This window comes from Schistocerca gregaria, chromosome 2 (assembly GCF_023897955.1).
Source record: "Schistocerca gregaria isolate iqSchGreg1 chromosome 2, iqSchGreg1.2, whole genome shotgun sequence".
In the NCBI taxonomy this organism is placed as follows: Eukaryota; Metazoa; Arthropoda; class Insecta; order Orthoptera; family Acrididae; genus Schistocerca; species Schistocerca gregaria.
In genome coordinates, this window is record NC_064921.1 from 654,669,667 (window position 1) to 654,691,438 (window position 21,772).

General features: G+C 39.3%; 1 protein-coding gene across 4 annotated transcripts in view; it reads right to left on the reverse strand.

Annotated features, from left to right (window-relative positions):
- LOC126334689 (uncharacterized) overlaps positions 1-21,772 on the reverse strand; it is a 405,460-nt gene that overhangs the window by 118,950 nt on the left and 264,738 nt on the right. For all 4 annotated transcript variants that reach the window (XM_049997175.1, XM_049997176.1, XM_049997173.1 and 1 more), the window contains one exon: positions 5,323-5,433. In XM_049997175.1, the coding sequence (XP_049853132.1) occupies positions 5,323-5,433 (111 nt within the window). The remainder of the gene's footprint in view (positions 1-5,322; positions 5,434-21,772) is intronic.

The following is a 21,772-nucleotide window of genomic DNA, read 5'->3' on the forward strand; positions in this document are numbered from 1 at the left end:
GTGGATACAATGTGTATGCAGGTGCTGAAGCAACAGTTAATTGTATGGAGAATAGGCTTAAGTAATTTAACACAAATATCATTTTCGCACAATCAGTTATCTGTTTGTTTCCAAGTTAAACATGTAAGACAGTTGGCATCCAGCAGGCAAGTGGACATGCACTTTGTTGGAGTACTTTTTCTTTGTATGACAGCTTTTGTTCCCCTTCCTCTCCTCTTTTTCTGGTTTGGAATACTTCACCCAAATCTTCCTTTGCTCAATAAGCTACTTCCCTAAAATTCTGTCGATATTAAACCCTGTAAGCACTAACAATTGGCAGTTTTCACACTTTCCACATAAAAAGTCTGTCCTCTACAGACTCTTTATCCATGGATGCCACATGGGAATTATAGAGACTCAAAAATTCTGATAACATTGTCAAAGAAAGTATTCTGGCCATATAGTCCATAGAAAGAAAGGCACATCATTTTGGACTATTCCCAACAAACACTGATCAATACTCTCTTAGGACCCAACGCCACACATATTTTGAGAACTTTAATCCATACTTTGCTAGGGCTGTCACAACACCCTCTCTATGTCATATTGGGATTTTAAGCTCTGTTCCTGAGCATGCAGAAAAATAATATTCAATTAAAGAAAGTACACCTTTTAGTAAGTACACAGACCACTGAGTACTAAATATGAGCGAGTGCGGTTTTTTTTTTTTTGAAGAAAAATGAATGTTCAGAAGTTTGTTTATATTATGTTCATAAATGTGCCTAACTGCCATACAAATTTCACTGCCATTTACATTCAATGCAAGCTGCTGGTAGATATTTAGCAGATAAACTTTTCATTGTGGCAGTAGTATCAGGTGACACCCCAGCATCATCCAAAAATGGCTTATCTCAAGCATACATTAACCTGTGATCTTGCCATGATAATCACTTAAATATGTTTCTTAGACAAATTCATTCCTAAAATTTCATTACCCTATGTTAATTATTTTTTGGTGTTGCCATTATTTCTGTCAATGTATATGGGTAGTGTATGTTGGAAACCAATAGCTAATATTTATATCTAACAAATTTCTGACAGATTGCTGACACCTTTTATTTCATAATTTTATGAGTAACTGTCATACTCTCATCTGTACTCACTGACATGCACAGTTATCACTAGGGATTTCAAATCTAGAGTATTACAGTGTTAATGCATCTATTAGCTTATTAGTTGATGTAGAAATGATTGTATAATACAATAACATTACTTTTATTTGATTTATAGGAGTCTGGAGTAAGCAAAACAGTGGGTGGCTCCCAACTATCAGATCTACTACTCTCTTGTAAAGCCGTAGTTAACAGTATATTAAAGTGAGGCAAGAAACAAACTGATAGCAGTGCAAGCTTAAAGTGGGGGAAAACATGCTCTAGCCTCTTTATTTTTTGTCTTTATTTACATCATTTTCATTGTTATAGCTATTATCTTTTACTCATCATCTTTCTCTTACTTCTGTATTTATCTTTGTAGGCAGTCTACATACCAATGGCAACGGGACTTGTGTGCAACTCTGTATTATTCATTTTCAGTATGGTAGGTGTGTGTCATGTACAAAATGGAATCTCAGTACAGTAGAATAAAATCCCTCAAGACAAAACACAGAATTTTCCAAATTTTGTTATTAAACAAAGGTGGGTCTTTCCCGTAGCTGACCCACTTTCTTGGCACATACAGAGTGTCCACAATTAAAGTTCAAGCTTCAAAATGCTGTAGAAAGAGACCAACTGCTCCGAATGATGTCAAATTTGAACAGCGTATTACTGATCCAGGGGAAAAAGTCATGGCACAAAAACAAAATTTTTTCATGAAAATCTGACCAATAGTAGAAAGAGATGCCATAGTAGAAAGAGAAATGGACATACATGGCCTGGATGTTCTAGGGGTTAGTGAGACACACTGGAGAGGGCACAAGAACAAGAGGAAGAGCAGCAAGCAGATGGATAGATCAAATCAAGAAGATCTCTGGTCTACCTCTTCAGCAGGCACTAAGAGAAGCTGGCAACCATTCGGGATGGAGATGCTCAGCAATGAGCACAACGGCTTATGAGATGAGATGGTGCAGTAAGCAGCAGAATATGCACACCAACAGATGTGCAGCACATGGCTGTTCCCTAGTTTGTGTCCGAGACACCTAACATGATAGTTTCGAACAATGATTGTGCACTGGTAAAGCTCTTTCACAAGAATGACAACTCTGCACCATTAGCCCTGCGGGAGTTCTGGACACTCAAGGGTATGGTTAAAGGTACTGATCTGATACCTGCTTAGGGTCTGAAGAAAATGATTACAAAATTCAAAAGGACACATTCTTTTGAAGTGCACTGTGGCAAAGGGAGGAAAGCAGCTTATCCAATGTCTGTCGAAGATGTGGCCACAGAACTGCAGCAGGGGTTGAGCAGTGGGTGCAAACATGTAGTGTACAGGGGATTGCCCAAACACTGGACCTGCCTGCAAGCATTGTGCATATCATCCTATGGAATATCCTGCATTGCTGTCCATACAAAACCACCCATTCTCAGAAGTTGCTTCCTGCTGACCTGCTAGTGACACTAATCTTCAAAGGAGGAAAGCAGAGTATGGATGGGGGACGGTAAAGTGCTGTTTGTGGGAGCATACAGGGATGAGGTGGAAAGAGGGAAGGGCAGCTGGTGTAGTCAGAAGGTTAAACTGGGTTTGGGGGAGGGGGGGGGGGAGGGGTGGTAAAGAGACTGTAGGTGTTTGTGGAGTAGAGGGCTGTGGAGTAGAAGGCTGTGGAGTGAGAAAGGTTCCCACCTGAACAATTCAGAAAAGTTGGTGTTGATAGGAAGGATCCATATGGTACAGGCTGTGAAGCAGTCAATAATATGAAGAATGTTGCGATGGGCAGTGTGCTCAGCAACTGGATGTTCCAGCTGTTTTTTGGCCACAGTTTGTTGGTGGCCATTCAAGTGAACTGACAACTTGTTGGTTGTCATGCCCATGTAGAATGCAGCACTGTGGTTGCAACTTAGCTCGTAGAACACATGACTGGTTTTACAGGTAGCCCTGCCATTGATGGCATAGGCGATGCTTGTGACTGGACTGGAGTAGGTGGTGGGAGAATGCACAGAACAGGTCTTGCATATAGGTCTATTGCAGGTATATGAGCTATGAGGCAAGGAGTTGGGAGCAGGAGTTTTGTAGGAGGAGGAGGAGGGGGAGATTAGTGTTTAACGTCCCGTCGACAACGAGGTCTTTAGAGATGGAGAACAAGCTCAGGTTAGGGAAGGACGGGGAAGGAAATCGGCCGTGCCCTTTCAAAGGAACCATCCCAGCATTTGCCTGAAGTGATCTAGGGAAGTCACGGAAAACCTAAATCAGGATGGCTGGACGCGGGATTGAACCGTCGTCCTCCCGAATGCGAGTCCAGTGTGCTAACCACTGCACCACCTCTCTCGGTAGTTTTGTAGGGATGGACAAGAATATTGTGTAAGTGCAGTAGATTTCTCATTTCAGGGCATGATGAGAGGAAGTCAAAACCATGGTGGAGAATGTGATTCAGTAGCTCCAGTCCTGGGTGGTACTGAGTCACAAGGGGTATACTCATCTGTGGGTAGATGCTGTGACTTTGGGAGGTGGTGGGTGCCTGGAGAGATAAGACATGGGAGTACTGTTTCTGTACAAGTTTGGGAGAGTAATTATAGTCTCTGAAGGCCTCAATGAGACACCTGGTACATTTCGTGAGGTGGATAGGCTGTATCGAAGGGACTTCTTGATGTGGAATGGGTGGCAGCTGTCAGAGTGAAGGTATTGCTGTTGGTTCATAGGTTTGATAAGGATGGAGGTTCTGATGTAGCTATCCATCAGGTGGAGGTCAACATTAAGGAAGGTGGCTTGTTGAGATGAGGAAGACCAGGTGAAGTGAATGGGGGAGAAGGTGTCGAGGTGCTGGAGGAATGTGGATAGGGGGTTCTCAGACTCAATACAGATCACAAAGGTGACATCAGTGAAACTGAACCATGTGTGGGGTTTGGGATTCTGGGTATTCAGGAAGGATTCCTCTAGGGTGGTGTTAGGGGTGCCCGCTGCCATGCCTTCGATTTGTTTATAGATGGTGCCTTCAAAGGAGAAGTAATTATGGGTGAGGACACAGTTCTTCATGGTGACCAGGAAAAATGATGAGACATAACATATTGTGGCAGTCAAATGGTTGGTTGTCGATAAAACCTGGCTAACAGTATTTATAAGAGACTTTTGTGTAGACAGTCACATTGGGCAAATGTGATGTGAGGTTGTTCTTTGTTTACGCTTGGTCCAGTAGTTCTTATTGATGGAAAACTGAATGCAATAATACCATGTTTCCCACAGTGTGGCAAGAATTTAGAATCAAATATTTTTGTATTATAATGACATTATTCCAGTGGATCTGAGTGATTTCATCAGATGATGCCAATAAAAATTTATAAAATTTTGATGAAGCAAATCTTGGGATGGTGACGATTGTTAGTGGAAGATGCTTAGTATAGCAAAATATATGGTACATAACACATGAGCTTGAATCTTTATCATCTCAACAATAATAGCTCAGCTTGAAGGCTATCAAAATGGGCCACATTAATTAGGCTCCTAATTGAAAAAAAAAAGAAAAAAAACCCACTTCCCCTTTCATAGTGCCTTTTTCCTATATCGTTGAAACTATTTTAATGTGATCAGTATTGAATTCCATGTTTTGCTGTAGATATATCCAAATGTCTTGGTAAATTAAATTATCAGTTATGATGTGTATAACATTTCTGATAACCTATTACAGAAAGAAGAAATAGCACCAATAATCTTGGTGTTTTTATGATGCTCTCAGTGTTCTTTGCTCAGACAATTCTTTGAATGAACTGATTTTCCAGTTGACAAAACTGAATTTCTGTTGATTGTTGCCTTTATGATCAATAAGAAAACACATTTACATGTCCGACATGTATATGATTTCCTTCTTTGATACAGAATGTCACCTGCAGTTTGTTTGAACCCTATTCTCATTAACTATGAGATTTTTGATATGGCTTGAAAGTGGGCGTAGCGTAACAATTAAAACAATGAATACATTTTCTCTTAGCATGCGTGCAACTACATTGCCGTCCCCCCACCCCTCCCCACACACACAAAGAGAGAGAGAGAGAGAGAGAGAGAGAGAGAGAGAGAGAGAGAGAGAGAGAGAGAGAGAGAGAATGTTTGGTTTTCATCAGAGGAAAAAGATAAATTGGTAACAAGTAAAATATAATACTCCAGATTTATAAAATGAACCACAAAATGAGATTAAATGCTTACCTGAACTATTGTTCCAGTAACTAATGACGTGTCCACTTCCTGGGGGAGCAGATGATGTTGCCCTTCTTTATCACTCAATACATCAGACGATGTTCGTTGAGGTGAACTTGACTGGAAGTTATGTGAAATTAATACCATAGTACGTTACATTGAAAAAAAAGTATGTAGGCTAACAACGAAGAAATAAGAGAAGTAAAAGTATTTGAAAAAAAATATATTAAGCATAAGCATGTTATAAAAGTTCATTACATTCCCTTCTTACTCAAAATTAATTATGTATCAATTTCACATTCTAACACATCAACTACAGCAACTTTTACAAGGCTGGTTTTCTCTAGTCATTTGCAATCTTCAGACACATGTTCACACTTGGAAGGGTAACATATCAAAAACATCTCTGCTAATCTGCACCATCATAACCAGAAAAATTGGAGATCCAACCCACAGACTGGCTTACTGCAGCTCTCAACATAGGTATATCTTGGGTGAGTCTCTTTATCTTAACGTAACTGCTGCAACTAAATCCACTTGAACCTATTTACTGTAGTCAAACTTTGGTCTCTCTCTGTATTATTAACCCCCACCCTTCCCCTCCTTACTGAATCAACTATTCCTTCATGCTTCAGGATGTGTGATCTCAACCATCCTGTTCTTTTAATCAAGTTGCGCCATAAAGTCCCTAATCTTCAATCTTATTGGGTACCTTTTTATTAGCTGTATTCAATTTACCCATATAATCTTTAGCATCTTTAAGCAACACCACATTTAAAAACCTTCTATCCTCTTCTTGCTTAATGTTTATCATATATTTTTAATTATTAGTTTCTCCATGTTTAGAGAGTGCTCGAGTTTACTTGTTTCACCTTTATATAAAAGTACACTCAATATAAACACATTCAAAGACTTCCCAACACTAAAAAAAAGGTTTTTCTGTTTTTGGAAAAGCTTTTATTGCTACTGTCAGTTTGCATTATATAAGCTCTTTACTTCTACCTTTGCCATTTATTTTAGTACTTAAATAGCAAAAATTGTCAAATGCTTTTAGTACCATCAAATGGGGTGAACTTGTGTGATTCTGGACTTTAAATTTAGATATTTTTGAAAGTAATAAAATTAATATATTGGTTTTTCTTTCAGAGCATGTGTACTGAGTGCTAGTAATAAAAGTTTTGGTTTTTGTTACAATTTGCTCTAATAGATAGAAAAATCAAAAAAAGAACTGTGTCATTCAAACTCACCCCACCTGGGGGTGCATTTGACTGATTATCTGTTATATGATAACTGTGGATTGTTAAAGACTCTAAGGTGACTAACTGTTCTAGAATTTTATCAATGCTTGCAAATTAAATATAGCATTGTAATTAAATTGTGATACTAACATCAGAGTTACATACAGAAAAAGTGTAAGGACAAAAAATGTGATCATTAATTTGGTTTTTGAAATCCCACAGAAATGCATGCAAATTTGTGTCCACTGTACACTGAGCCCTGACATGGCAACTTCAAAAGAAACATACCCCTTCTTCCAATTGCTGGGTTTGAAAAATTTGCTACAACATCTGAAAACTCAACTGGTCATTATCATCAATTAAAGGCTGCACAAACAATATAACATCTAGCTGTTCTTGGAATTTTGTAAGAAGTTTACCTTCTTGATGTTCACTGTTTCCTTGGAGCAGTATTGAACTAGCACCATTTATCTGTCACGGATTGCCTTTGCTATATGTATTGAACATCTAGGGCAGAGGGCAGAAAACCTCCCCTTTTTGCAATCAATAGGACTGGTCAGGAGAGCCCCTTCTTCATCTTTATTGCTAAAAATTGGCTGATAACCTTGTGTTTTACCATGACAACTATAAATCCTGTTTATCAGTGTGACAGACAGTTGTGAAACTTCTTGGCTATAGTTTTTCAAGTCACCCAATTTATATACGCACACATACAGCATTTTCACACCAACAATACTTATGGCCCTAATTGTATGATGAAACAAACAGAACTGTGGCCTACAAGACAAATACCTACCTCTGCATCTATACTATGCAAACCATTGTGAGGTGCATGGCAGAGGGTACATTACATTGTAGCAGTTATTAGGGTTTCTTCCTGCTCCATTCAAGTACGGAGTGCGGAAAGAATGATTGTTTGAATGCCTCTGTGTGTGCAGTAAATATTCTAATCTTACCTTCTCGAGCCCTATGTGAGTGATACTTAGGAGTTGTAGTATATCCCATGAGTAACCATTTAAAACCAGTTCAGAGACTTTGTTAAGAGACTTTTCTAGGATAGTTTAAGTCTTCCAGTTCAGTTCCTTCAGTATGTCTATGACACTCTCCAACAGATGAAATTGACCATTCACACTGCCGTTTTCTGTATACATTCAATATCAAATGTTAATTCTATTTGGTATGGGTCCCACATAGTTGAGCAATATTGTAGAACCAGTCAAACAAGTGATTTTTAAGCAATCTCCCTTGTAGACTGATTGCACTTCCCCCGTATTCTACCAATAAACCAAAGTCTACCACTGCTTTGCCCACGACTGAACCTATGTGATCATTCCATTTTATCTCCACAGAGTGTTACATTCAGGTATTTGTATGGGTTGGCCAATTACAACAGAGACTCATTGATATTATAGTCATAGGGTACTATGTTATGCGAGTTGTTTTATGCGAGTCCACAAATAAAGTTTTGGTTTATTAAGAAGGTTAAAAAATCAGTTCTAAAAGTGACTAGTATTCAGACATAGGTTACATACATTTAGCCATTTCCTTGCTTTAAGAACTTTTGATCAGTAAATTGAACTTTTCGGTCGACTGCACCACAGCAGGCAGCTTAACTCTACTTGACAGTATCTCATTTCCTATCATCATCATATGATTTAATTCAGCTATACTCCATTATGATTATTTTACTTTTGCTGATTTTCAACGTATAGCTTACTTTAAATTCAACTGATCTTCCAAGTCCTTTGCTCTTTCTAACAGAAATAAACATTGTCAGTAAACCTTAAAAGTTTTGATTTATTCTCTGTGAACATAAATACTTTTTTGAAATTTCTCCTTAGTTTCTTTCATTACTTCTTCATATATGGACTGAATAACATGGAAGCTAGGATACCACATCATCTCACTCTGATCTCCACTACTGTGTCCCTTTCATGTTCTTTAGAGTCTTATAATGGCACTCTGGTTACTGTACAAGGCATACTTCTAGGTAATGTTTTCCTGTACATTATCCATGATAACTGCAGAATTTCAAAGAGAGTATTCCACAGGACGATGTCAAAAGCTTTTTCAGGAGAAAAAAATGATACTATAAATGTAAGCTGGTCTTTCTTCAACCATTCTTCTAAGGTAAGTCATATGGTCAGTATTGCTTTATGTGTTCTTACAATTCTCTGGAGCCAAAAATAATCTTTCCATATATCAACTTCTACCGTCAGTCCATCCTTTGGCAAATATTTTGTGTTAGTATTTCCAACTGTGACTTGCTAAACTGGTGATTCAACAATGTAGGAAAAGACAGATTGGTATTTACAATAATGAGGACATGTTAAGTCGCTGACAAGTACAGGAAAAGAAACCACTATAAAAAGTGTCTATAAATTGTGCCTGTCTGCAACTTAACATGTCTACATCTACATCTACATGAGTACTCTGCAATTCACATTTAAGTGCTTGGCAGAGGGTTCATTGAACCACAATCATACTATCTCTCTACCATTCCACTCCCGAACAGTGCGCGGGAAAAACAAACACCTAAACCTTTCTGTTCGCCCTGATTTCTCTTATTTTATTTTGATGATCATTCCTACCTATGAAAGTTGGGCTCAACAAAATATTTTCACATTCGGAAGACAAAATTGGTGACTGAAATTTCATAAACATATCTCGCTGCGACGAAAAACGTCTTTGCTGTAAAGACTTCCACCCCAACTCACGTATCATATCTGCCATACTCTCTCCCCTATTACATGATAATACAAAACGAGCTGCCACTTTTTGCACTCTTTCGATGTCCTCCGTCAATCCCACCTGGTAAGGATCCCACACCACGCAGCAATATTCTAACAGAGGATGAACGAGTGTAGTGTAAGCTGTCTCTTTAGTGGACTTGTTGCATCTTCTAAGTGTCCTGCCAATGAAACGCAACCTTTGGCTCGCCTTCCCCACAATATTATCTATGTGGTCTTTCCAACTGAAGTTGATCGTAATTTTAACACCCAGGTACTTAGTTGAATTGACAGCCTTGAGAATTGTACTATTTATCAAGTAATCGAATTCCAACGGATTTTTTTTTTTTTTGAACTAGTGTGGATCACCTCACACTTTTCGTTATTTAGCATCAACTGACACCTGCCACACCATACAGCAATCTTTTCTAAATCGCTTTGCAACTGATACTGGTCTTCGGATGACCTTACTAGACGGTAAATTACAGCATCATCTGCAAACAACCTAAGATAACTGCTCAGATTGTCACCCAGGTCATTTATATAGATCAGGAACAGCAGAGGTCCAAGGACGCTTCCCTGGGGAACACCTGATATCACTTCAGTTTTGCTCGATGATTTGCCATCTATTACTACGAACTGCGACCTTCCTGACAGGAAATCATGAATCCAGTCGCATAACTGAGATGATACCCCATAGGCCCGTAGCTTGATTGGAAGTCGTTTGTGAGGAACGGTATCAAAAGCTTTCTGGAAATCTAGAAATACGGAATCAACTTGAGATCCCCTGTCGATAGCGGCCATTACTTCGTGCGAATTAAGAGCTAGCTGCGTTGCACAAGAACGATGTTTTCTGAAACCATGCCGATTACGTATCAATAGATCGTTCCCTTCAAGGTGATTCATAATGTTTGAATACAGTATATGCTCCAAAACCCTAATTCTTTATGGTACTAGCAATCTATCTTTTCCTACACTGTTGATATTCCTAGATTGCAGTTCCATTGTTTAAATGGATAATTCCATAATACTTACATCAACAAGAACCTACCTTCTTTGGAGTTGTGATCTTCTTGAAGTCTGATGTATTTTTCCTGTCTCACACAGCCTGAGCATACATAGTTATTCTGGAGAAACGTTACCTACTCCAGGTGCTTTGTTTAGACTTCAGCCTTATAGTGTTCTCTCAGATATCTTTGCAGTACTCTACTCCCCATCTCACCCTCAGACATTTCTAATTGTATTTAGGTAATATTGGCATCAAATTTATGCTGTCCTTTTACTTATTCCTTCCACTTTTCAGAACTCACGCCATCACCCCTTCCCCTCTTTGCTTAATAATTACACTGCCAGACTCCAACAACCCATAACCTGGCTCATTATTAACGTATATGTATGGAAGCTGTTTAGACTGCCTCCACTTCATGGTTGTAACTGATCAAACCTGCACTTCTACCACAGTCACCAAGCAGGATGAGTTGCGACTTTATCGTTCCACTCACCTGCCTCAACATACAGGGCAGTGCCAGGCTAGGTGGCCAGGACCACCACAAGCAAAATACCTTAAGTGACCTTGGGCTGCAATATGATATTCCCACATGGTTTAGCTCCCCTTATTTCTTTGTATTTCCTTCACTGATTGACATAAGCAATCTCTTGCAGGTTACTAGCTGTATCAGTCAGGGTAACAAAATCATAAGGCTTTTTGTAAAATACCACTCTCTATCAGTCCTGAGGCCGCATTCTCTCAAGAATATGTACAACTTCTATTTGATTAAATTATACGCACAAGACTCTCACATTCAGTTTAACTCTATCTACAAAGGCAAAGTCTTTGGCCTTACATTTTTAGCCAAATTACGGGTGTAAATGCGAAGTCAACATATTTATTCCCAGTGTTGGACCTTTCTTGGTTTGTGCTGGCATTATCGGCCAGTAGCTCCGCCACATGACACTGCTGTCAGTTGTTAAAGATGGCACTTGTGAATCACATGTCAATGGTGTTAGAGCTATGAAGTGTGATACATTTTCTATGGAGCAAAGGATGCACACCAATCGAGATCTACAGGGAAATGCAGCCCACACATGGGGAAACTGTCTCGCTTTGAGAACTGTGAGGTGGCGATGTTGTGAGTGTGACATAGTCCATGAAGTCTTGTATGACAATGAGTGGTTGGGGAGGCCATATTCGTAACCGACTGACAAAAACATTACCACATATCTGGAAAGGTCAAAGAGCAGTTCCAGTGTGTGCAAATCACAGCCATTTCCCAGGTGCTTGGCATGTCGAATGGGACATCATTCATGTGTCCTTGGGGTACTGGAAGATTCCATGTCAGTGGCTGCCTAAGTAACTGATGAAAGTCAAGCATGTGGAATGGTACTCCAAGGATGGTGAAGGTTTCCTGAACCGCGTTGTCACTAGTGATGAAACATGGATACTTCATTTCATGCTGGAATCGAAGCACCAGTGCATGGTGTGGAAACATCCAGGTTCACCTGTGACAAAAAATTCCATTCAGCACCATCTGTTGGGAAAATGATGTTAACAGCCTTCTGGTATAGCTGTGGACAAATCCTGCTGGATTTAATGATAGAGGTGCAACCATCAATGCCAACAGTTATTGTTCCACACCGTTACATCTGAGGGCTCCTATCAGGTGAAGGAACCAAGGGAGTCTTGATGTGGACAACGTGATTCTGCTCCACGACAATGCAAGACCACATGTGGCAATCAGAACTGCCAAAAAGCTCATCCACCATACAGTCCAGACCTTGCCCCAAGTGATTTCCACATTTTTGGACCACTGAAGAAGTTCCTGGCAGGTCAGTGATTCACAAATAATGATGAAGACAAGACAGCAGTCCAACGGTGGTTCCATAGTCAGCTGAAAGAATTCTACTCCAAAAACATCTCAAACTAAGTGCTGCAATGAGACAAATTTCTGAACTGGTGTGGGGACTATAAGGAAAAATAGTTTAAGGTACATGTAATAGGATGTATATTTGTCATTACCTGTATATACTTTACTTTGGTTGATAAAAAATGGGAGCAAAGACTAGAAAATCTTCCTGGCTAATGTTTAAGGTTCCTGCCTGTGGAATGGAACTTACTGAAAATTCATCTGCTTCCTCTAAAAAAGTGTGAAGTGGATTCGACAATTTACTGAGGTAACCAATCCCAGTACTCTCTACTATTTTATCTAGTGAAGCCACCTCTTCTCTAGGCTCCGATTAAAAACTAGCCAACTACAAGGACAATGTGAAACACCTCTCTTACAATTCCACCAAGAGTGATCTATTAGATGTAGTGCTGGTAAATAACAACAAATTCTTATCTCAGTTCCTGTAATGTTCCAGCTTAGCACCCAGCTTACAAACTTGATCTGTACATAGAACATTATTAATCAAAAGATTCAGACAAATATCAAGTTCTTCCAATGCCTTATAAATGATAGGAAGTGTAGATTCTCTCTCCTGTTCCTCCTGGGGCAACACTACCAGTGGCTTTGATTTTATCTCCTCCACCTGCTCCAACATCTCCATAACAGTTCCCTGGTGTTTAGCCCCTCTAGTTGTAATGTCATACATCAGCTCCTTCTTATCAAGATAACTAGGATCTTGAATCAATCTCAGTTCCACCTTGTAAATTTGACTAACTCAACAAACCACAAAATCCAAATCAGCTAGACAAATAACCCTACCTATTTCAATTATATCATCAGGACACAACCTTGACAACCTAGTAACAACAAACTGCAGCTTAACATTTGAAACTCCTGCTCGGTCCCATGAGCAATACTTGAGTGGAGGGCTGGAGTTTATCCCTTTCACAATACTTAAACACCCTCTATTTACAAGATCCCAGTGAGGGACCAGAACCAACAACCAAGTAGGACAATTAATCCAATTAATTATATGTGTTTAACAACATACTTAGAAATGTGACACTGGTTACTTCAAATACATTGAAGTATAACTTCATATGGAGACCAACAACTAAATATAGTAAGTGAGCTGTTTTAACCGACATAATATGTATCGGGCATTAGCTCCAATACAATTAAGAATTGCCTTAATTTCCCTAAATATGAACTGCACATGACTACCACTGACAGTTAAAAAGAGAAAAACAAGCAAAACAGACTTTATCTTCAGCTGAATACTCCAGTGATTCCCCTACTTAACAATTTCAAAAGTCAGTGACCACCAGATAAACCTAAACTGGAAACCCAATGAAGCACAATCAATTATTCAAACTTAATAATAAAACAATAAATATGAGCACAAATCCCTAGCAAAGTATTAGAAGAATTTGGTGAACAAAGCACACTGAATTTTGGATGTGCTGCCCCATAAATATGTGCCATGTCACCCTAATACTATCTGCTACCATGAAAATTAAGGAAATATTTGTAACCCAACATGATTATTACTTACACTGATGAACTTGTACATGGTCAAATGAAAACAACATATCGGCAGCACACCAGACTTAATAGGTCCCAGGCTAATTGGTGCAGCACTTAAAATCACATAAATATTTAAAGAACAATAGAGAAACACTAATCCTCACTCAACAAATGTTAAATGAATTCAACTCAAGGAAAAGTATGGAAGGCATAACAACGTATCACCAAGAGTGATAAACTCCTCCTTTAACAATACCTAATACCAGTAGTAAAACACATCATCACTTAACTTCCAAACACTGACCACCTGATGTTAACTGAAGTAATCAACAATCTCTAAACACAGAATTCTTCAAAGGACATCAACCAAAAATAAAACATCAAAAAACAAAACTACTCTCAGTAACTCTGAAGGATAACCATGTGTCCATGGCCCACCGCACACACCGTGACAAAGACTGACTCATTGACTGCCTGGCCACCATCAGCATTCCCCTAACTAACTCAAAAGGGTATTACCTGCTTACCCAGTATGCAACCGTTTGAAGAAGCAGAACTTTTAAATTAACATTGTACCCCACCACAGCTGAAGGTGAAAGACAAACTTGGAGGGAGCACTTATGGCATATCCTGTTCCTGGCAATGTTTTGCATTTTGAACTATGCTTTCAGGATCTCTATCACCATTATAAAAACTATTTGAAATGATCTGGTGTCTCCACATCTCATCCACATACACAATCGTAGTAACACAACCCAATGTCACTACAGAAACCTAACAGCTGATGCGGCAGTGTTGTTGAACATTATGACACCACTATTTAGAATTCACTTCTTATCAGGAGTGCCCTCTGACAAGACTACACCAGAATCCAGAATATAAGCCAGACCACTGCCAGGCTGAGTCAGTTGTGATGTGACCTGTGGAGTGTGTGGCAAATGTGATATCGTATTCGCTCAGGTGTTTATACTGTGGACTCGATTTGCTATAGATGGGATTTTGTTTTGGACTTAAGGTAGCTTACACTGTTTCCAAGGAGCATTCTGCATATATCTCTTGTTACAAATAAACAGGGGCAAGCTCCTCTTGTTTGTATATGTAAATTGCCTTTTACAAATATGGCAATAAAGATGGGACTGGTGACACACATAAATCAGGCATTGAACATTTTTTTAAATTAAGCAAAAGTGTGGGTTTTCAATCATTGGGACACTTACAACATCTCCTAGCACAAACTGTGAAACTGTGCTGGGTTTCAGGGGCTAAATACAGCTATGTTACACACAGTGAAATTGTTAGGGAATGTAGCAGTTATATTTTTCGACTTGTCAAATTTCCTGCTTGTAAAGCCAAATGCAGTGTTCTTGTCAGTATATACCAAACTAGATCACTTGACTGAAATACTGACCTATATGAATTAAATAGGAATTGCAATTTCAAATGTTTGTGTAGGTAGAACACATGGGCTCTGTAGTCAGAGACATTACAGTCCAGTTTACACCTGACTTGGACGGGAGAATCCACATACTGAAAAAATCGGATCCTTCTCTGATAGAAATGATACTTACAGTTCAGGTGCCGAAAACTGCCTGTGCAGCTGAAAGTTTGCTTACAATATAAAATGATGTGGTAGTCAGCTCTGTGGCAGTGGTTGTGTGGGATGCCACGTAACCTCTAGTGCAGTCCTCACTGGCTCCGTAGTTTGAACTTCTTTGTAAAAAAAACTATGCCAGTGGTGATGGCTATATCAGCAGCCCAGCTAGAAATATTGTTTCCTTTACCATGCATGCACCACATGCCACTATTGGCATGCAGCATACCATGGATGTGGCAAAAAGGGACAGTTGCAAGAGGTATGTTTTAGCAAGTCTGCCACACATGTAACCTAACCTGCAGAAGTGATCCATGTGAGTTATCAATCTACAGAGGTGCAGACTTCTCAGAACACAGCCCATAAAATGTACTTAGATATATTCACTGGTACATACCCTGTGAGGTTACTCTTCTACAGGGCACTGTGGCTTCTGTGTCCTTACTAAGCTAATCTACTTAAGTTTAGGATCGCCAGCTTTGCAGAGAGTGAGAAGACTATTTGGGCCTATGGATGTCATTATGTAACTTTGCTAGGAAAGTGTCCAGTTTTACTTAATTGCAACGATGTCACTCGTTCAGTGAATATTCTGGTGGCAGCTGACCCTAAAGCGGACAATGTTTTTGGGGTAGGCTCTTTCCATGCTTTTGGATTACACTTCATGAAACAGTGCATGCCATGCTATCCAAAGGGCACTATGCTTTCTTAAAAGCTCCTTTCAGAATTCTAATAGTCCTTGCCATATTTCAACAATTTTAACCCAATTGGACCCACTGACTACAATTGCATGCATTAACTTTTATTTTGCCTTAGCTGCAATAGTCAACAATGGAAAATCTAGGATGGAATGAAACAATATTATGAGAAGGAAAGCTGCTACTTACCATATAGTGAAGATGCTTAGTCGCAGATAGGCACAACAAAAAGACTTGTGCCTATCTGCAACTCAGTATCTCCAATATGGCGAGTAACTTTCCTTCTCATAATATTGTTAGCTGCTATAGAAATATTTTTCCTAAATGGAAATCTCATTTACACACTTGTGAATGTCCAATCTGATCATTTACAAGCGCTGCCAACTGTTGGACATCACTATAAAAACTATCAGCAAGGCAGTGTAGCATTGTGTAGCAATTAGTTACTGCCAGAATACCCAGACATGGTTGTTTAGTTACAGTCCACTTTATAACTGAATATTATTATTGTTTATTGTTTGATAACTATTGAATGATCAATATCTTTATTACAACATTGATCGTTTCAAAATTAGTTATTTTGGTCCATAAAAAGAAACCAAGGAAAAACTGTATGATTCTGAAAATGGGTATGTATCTTTGTATAAATCTTGCAACTGAAATCATTAAAATAAATCACCTAAGAGCATCACAGCATAAATAAAAATTTTTGTTCATGCAGGAAAAATTCAGGTCTGAAAGGGTTAAGGATCAACTACTAGAAGATATTCTCAACTGTGCCACATGTCTTGACAATATTTTGGCCACAGATGCCAACTCCAGAGGACCACTTTCAAAACCTCGAGTTTTTGTTTTGAAGAGTGGCAGTCAAAGGAGTAAACTGCAGCCTGCACATACGTTGTCTCATGCAACCTTCCTTCACATACTTAGTGTTTTAACTCTTGGAAAATGGATGGGACCAATAAGGAATTACCTTATAGTGATTGACAAAAATGCAGATTTCCCATGAATATATGTGACTTAAAAGAGTTTACAGATAAATTCCAATGTTATGATGAATTCATTGCAGAACTAGCAGAAATCTCTTACACACTGAACCAGCTAAGTCTTTAAGGTCCACGTTTTAAGTTTCAAACTGTCATCTTGCTGTCAACAAGCTTTCCAAGGTGGGGGATCCGATGCTTCTTCTCAATTAGAACAGGAGGCCCTTGCTATTATTTATGCAGTTCAGAAATTGAAATTATTCCTTTATGAACAGACATTTCATCTTGTCATCGATCGTCACTCACCACTTTTAGCCCTGCAGGTCACTTACTAGACCAGACAGCCCACTGCCTGCAGCAGTGGGCACGATACTTACCTATTTTCATTATTCTATCCACTGTCAAGTAGCAACATTATACACAAACATAAACACAATGTCCTGATTCTCCACAGTCCTCGAAGCACATTTCTAAGAACATTAATTGGTGTGTTTCACTATCTTGCTCACTTTTTACAACAAGGTTAGCTGGATATTCCTCTTGCAGCTGAATTTTGTCCCCACTGGCCATGGCGACATCAAATACAACTAAACCAAGGGTTCCACTGCAAGTATCAGATTCCTCCCTCTCTTAGTCTGCAAGTGCTGTGCCTCCCGGTATCTGCTAATTGTGGCATGTTCTGTGTGAAAAGTTTGGTGTGGCAACATGTATTCTGGCCAAATATTGCCTCTACCATCATGGACGTGTTCTGCTATTGTTCTGCCTTTCACGATCATCAAAATGCACCTTCCCAGTGGTTCTCTACCTGGCCTGATGCTGCAGAGTTGTAGGAACATATTCACGTAGATTTTGCTGGTTCAGTTTGGGGCTCCATGTAATTGGGCATAATAGATTCCTTTTCTCAGTTCCCTCTTGTTTTCCACATCTCAGTATTGCTACTACTACGTGGCCTTGGATAATATCTTTACCCTTGAACGTAACCCCCCCCCCCCCCCCCCCCCCAAAAAAAAAAAAAAAAAATCACAAGGATTTCTCATAATGGGACAACATTTAACTCCTATAACTTCAAGCAGTTCTGCAGCATTAACAGGATTCAACATCTTTGCACCAATTGTTTTCATCCAGCTTTCAACAGTCACGCAGAGTACTTTATCCACAGTTTCAAAACTCAGCTCTGTAAGGAAATTATTCTAGCACTGCATCTAATGCTCTGTTTAGTTTTCTAGCAACCTACAAGGCCACTCTGATGATCAAAGGGCTGCAGCCTAGGCACCCTCTTGGATATGCTGTGCCCATGCCGATGTAGTAGTGCTATCTGACGATGGGAACAAAATAGATATGCAACATTACTGTTGGACATGATGGCACCACTACCTACAGGGCACTTGTCACCATGAGCTCCCTTTGATGAGACCAAATCAGAATCCAGCTTATAAGCCGGCCCAGGGTCAGTCTGAGTCAATTATAATGAAATATGTGGTGAGTGTGTTATCAGTTTTCCTGAGGTGTATATATTGTGGACTCTACTTGTTATATGTGGAACTTAGATATGGACTGGACTGGACTTTTCTTTGGATTTGGGGTTTAATATCCTGGACTTTACTTTGGAGTATGGTCTTAAAATATCTTGCACTGTTGCTGAGGAGCACATTTCATACATCACTTCTTGTGAGTAAACTGGGGCAAGCCCCTATTGGTTGTGAGTATAGATTTCTTTTTACAAAAACAACCTTCTTACATTCTTCTTAAACCAAGCGATTAAACTGTGCTCTGTAAAAAGCTCTATCAGGTAGCTACCCCTTTCAATCCTTTTCTCCCAGTCCATATTCTCCCACTAGTTTCCATCCTGTTCCTTTACCTATTACAGAATTCCAGTGCCCCATCACAATTAAATTTTACAGCTCATCTACTATATTGAATTTCTTTCATTTCGTGATACCTTTTTCCCAATTTCTCAATTGTACTGCTGTGGTTCGTTCTGGATTTTCATTTCCCTTGTGTTAGATTTCTACTAATTGCTGAATATTAGTTCCATGCCCAAGTTACAGAGTACATAAATAATGTGAATAGTTTTTTCTAATTTAAATTTTTGATAAAAATATTTACAATAGTTAAAAACTTTTATTTATGTTGCCTCAACAGATTTCTGTACAAGGTATTAAATAGTGTTAAAATTTGGACCAACATAACCAATTTACGATGAGTTAATAGTACTACATCATCATCATCATCATCATCATCATCATCGGTAGGACGGCCCTTTGTGACCCTTACCTTCTCTAGAAGATGATTCCATTCTTCGCTGTTCTGTGAACAACTCCTCTGATTCTGAATTCCAGTTTTCCTAAGGTCCTCACTGACACTTTCTCCTATCTTAGCTTTATGCTTCCAAGTCTCCTGTTTCCTACAGACACTGCACTAAATATCTTCTGAATCATTCAGTCATTTGCCATCAGTACATGTGCTGCCCTTCCAGCTTCTTGTTCTTAAAGAAGTGCACAATATCTTACTCACTATATCCACATATATTATACGGGTGGATGTATGTATGTTCCACGGCTCCCCCTAAACCACTGGACTGATTTCAACCAAACGTGGTACACATATCATTCACCATCTGGAAACCATCACTGTCAAGGTAAGAACCACCTACCAATCAAAGGGGCAGGGATAGAAGTGAAAAAGCAGTGCATCTCATTACATACAAATAGCCATACTTAAGTGATCCACTATTTAAGAATGAGAGCACTTAGTCACTTGGAAAAACTTTACAAGCAATTACAAACCTTTATGAAAATTTTTTCTCACCGACGACATCCACAAAATGATGAAAGGAAAGAGGTTTATTGTTCAGTATATTTTCTCTGGTTGTGCAGTAAAACAGCCACATGAAGCATGATGTTTCGATTTGTTACCTCTTTACTACTGCTAACTGTATTTGCGACATATTTTACGAACACTATTCACATATACCTCTGAATGGATCAGCAAAATTATATTACTATATGACACACAGTTCAGGAGATATAACATTATAAACACAGACATGCACTAAAAACTGCTGCATTATGCGAGGCATTTAAATTTATTATTTCGTTATTGCTAATTCTATTCACAACACCTTTCACAGACAGTATCCACATATGCTGATGAATGTGCCAACAAAAATACATCATTTTACAACATACAGTTCAGGGAGATAAGATGTCACACCAAACATAATGTTTTAGTTTATTACACCTTTACAACTAATTCTTATTCACAACACATTTCGCAGACAGTAACCACATATACCACTTGATGTACCAGCAAAATCATATCATTGTGCAGCACATAGTTCAAGATATATGAAATCAGAAACATAAAGCTGCATGAAAATGAAACTCCAAAGTGATATACAGTTGAAATACATATACAAATACATATGAAATACACTCTAAGACAAAAAAGGAAAGACAACACACCATGAAGGAATTATCTGAATGGGACAGAAATCGACAGATGTGATGTACATGTATAGACAAACGCAAGATTACAGTTTCAGAAAAACTGGGTAATTTACTCAGGAGAAAAAACTTCACAAACTAAGGAAGCCCATAATGCTTTGACTCACCTCTGGCCCACATGCAAGCAGTTATTTGGCTTGGCACTGAGTGAAAGAGTTGTCGGGTGCCCTCAGGAGGGATACTGTGCCACATTGTGTCCAATTTTCACAGTAGATTGTCAAAATCCTGAACCAGTTGTTGGGTCCTGCCTGCAATGCTCCAAATGTTCTCAATTGCGGAGATTCACGGTGATCTTGCAGGACAAGGTACAATGGGCAAGCATGAAGAGAATTAATAAAAACTTTCATCATGTTCAGATGGGTATTATCTTGCTGAAATGTAAGCCTAGGATGGGATACCATGGAGGGCAAAAAATGGGATGTAGCACACTGTCAATACACCATTGCGCTGTAAGGGTACCATGGATGACAACCAAATGGGTAACACTATGAAAAGAAATGGCACCCCACACCATCACCCCTAGATGTCAATCTGTCCCCAACTGTCAATCTGCTCTCCAATCAGCTTGGGATTTTGACAATCCAACACATCAGTCAGATAGAATTTGGCACAATACCCCTCAGAACATCCACCAACCTATCAAACAATGCCTAGTCGAATAACTACTTGAATTAGGGCCAGAGAAGGATCAATGCATTACTGACTTGCTTAGTTTATGAAGCTCTTTCTGTTTCATAAATCATCTAACTCTTCAGAAACTGTTATCATTTGTTTGTCTGCACACATACATCACATCTACTGATTTCTGGGTCATTTGGATAATTCCTTTATGATTTGTCTTTTCTTTTTGTCTTAGAGAGAATAGTTGACATATGCATATATGGGCAACGTCATGGGAAAAAGGCTCATCCTAAACACCTGGAACAATTTTGATCAAATTTGGTACACACAATATTCAATAACTGGATAAGAAATACTATTGGGGGGAGGCAGGGAGAACCACCAGGCTCCTATTGGGTGAGCATCATAACATGGATAGACCAGGGGGGGGGGGGGGCGGAAGAAGGAGATGGACAGACAGTGTGGGGTGTGGGGCAGATGGACACAGACAAGAGGGGGAGGAGATGGGCAGAGAGAGGGGAGGAAGAGATGGGCAGAGAGAGGGGAGGAAGAGATGGGCAGAGAGAGGGGAGGAAGAGATGGGCAGAGAGAGGGGAAGAAGAGATGCACAGAGAGAGGGGAGGAGGAAATGGACAGAGAGAGGGGGAGAAGGAGATGGACACAGGCAGGAGGAGGAGGAGGAGG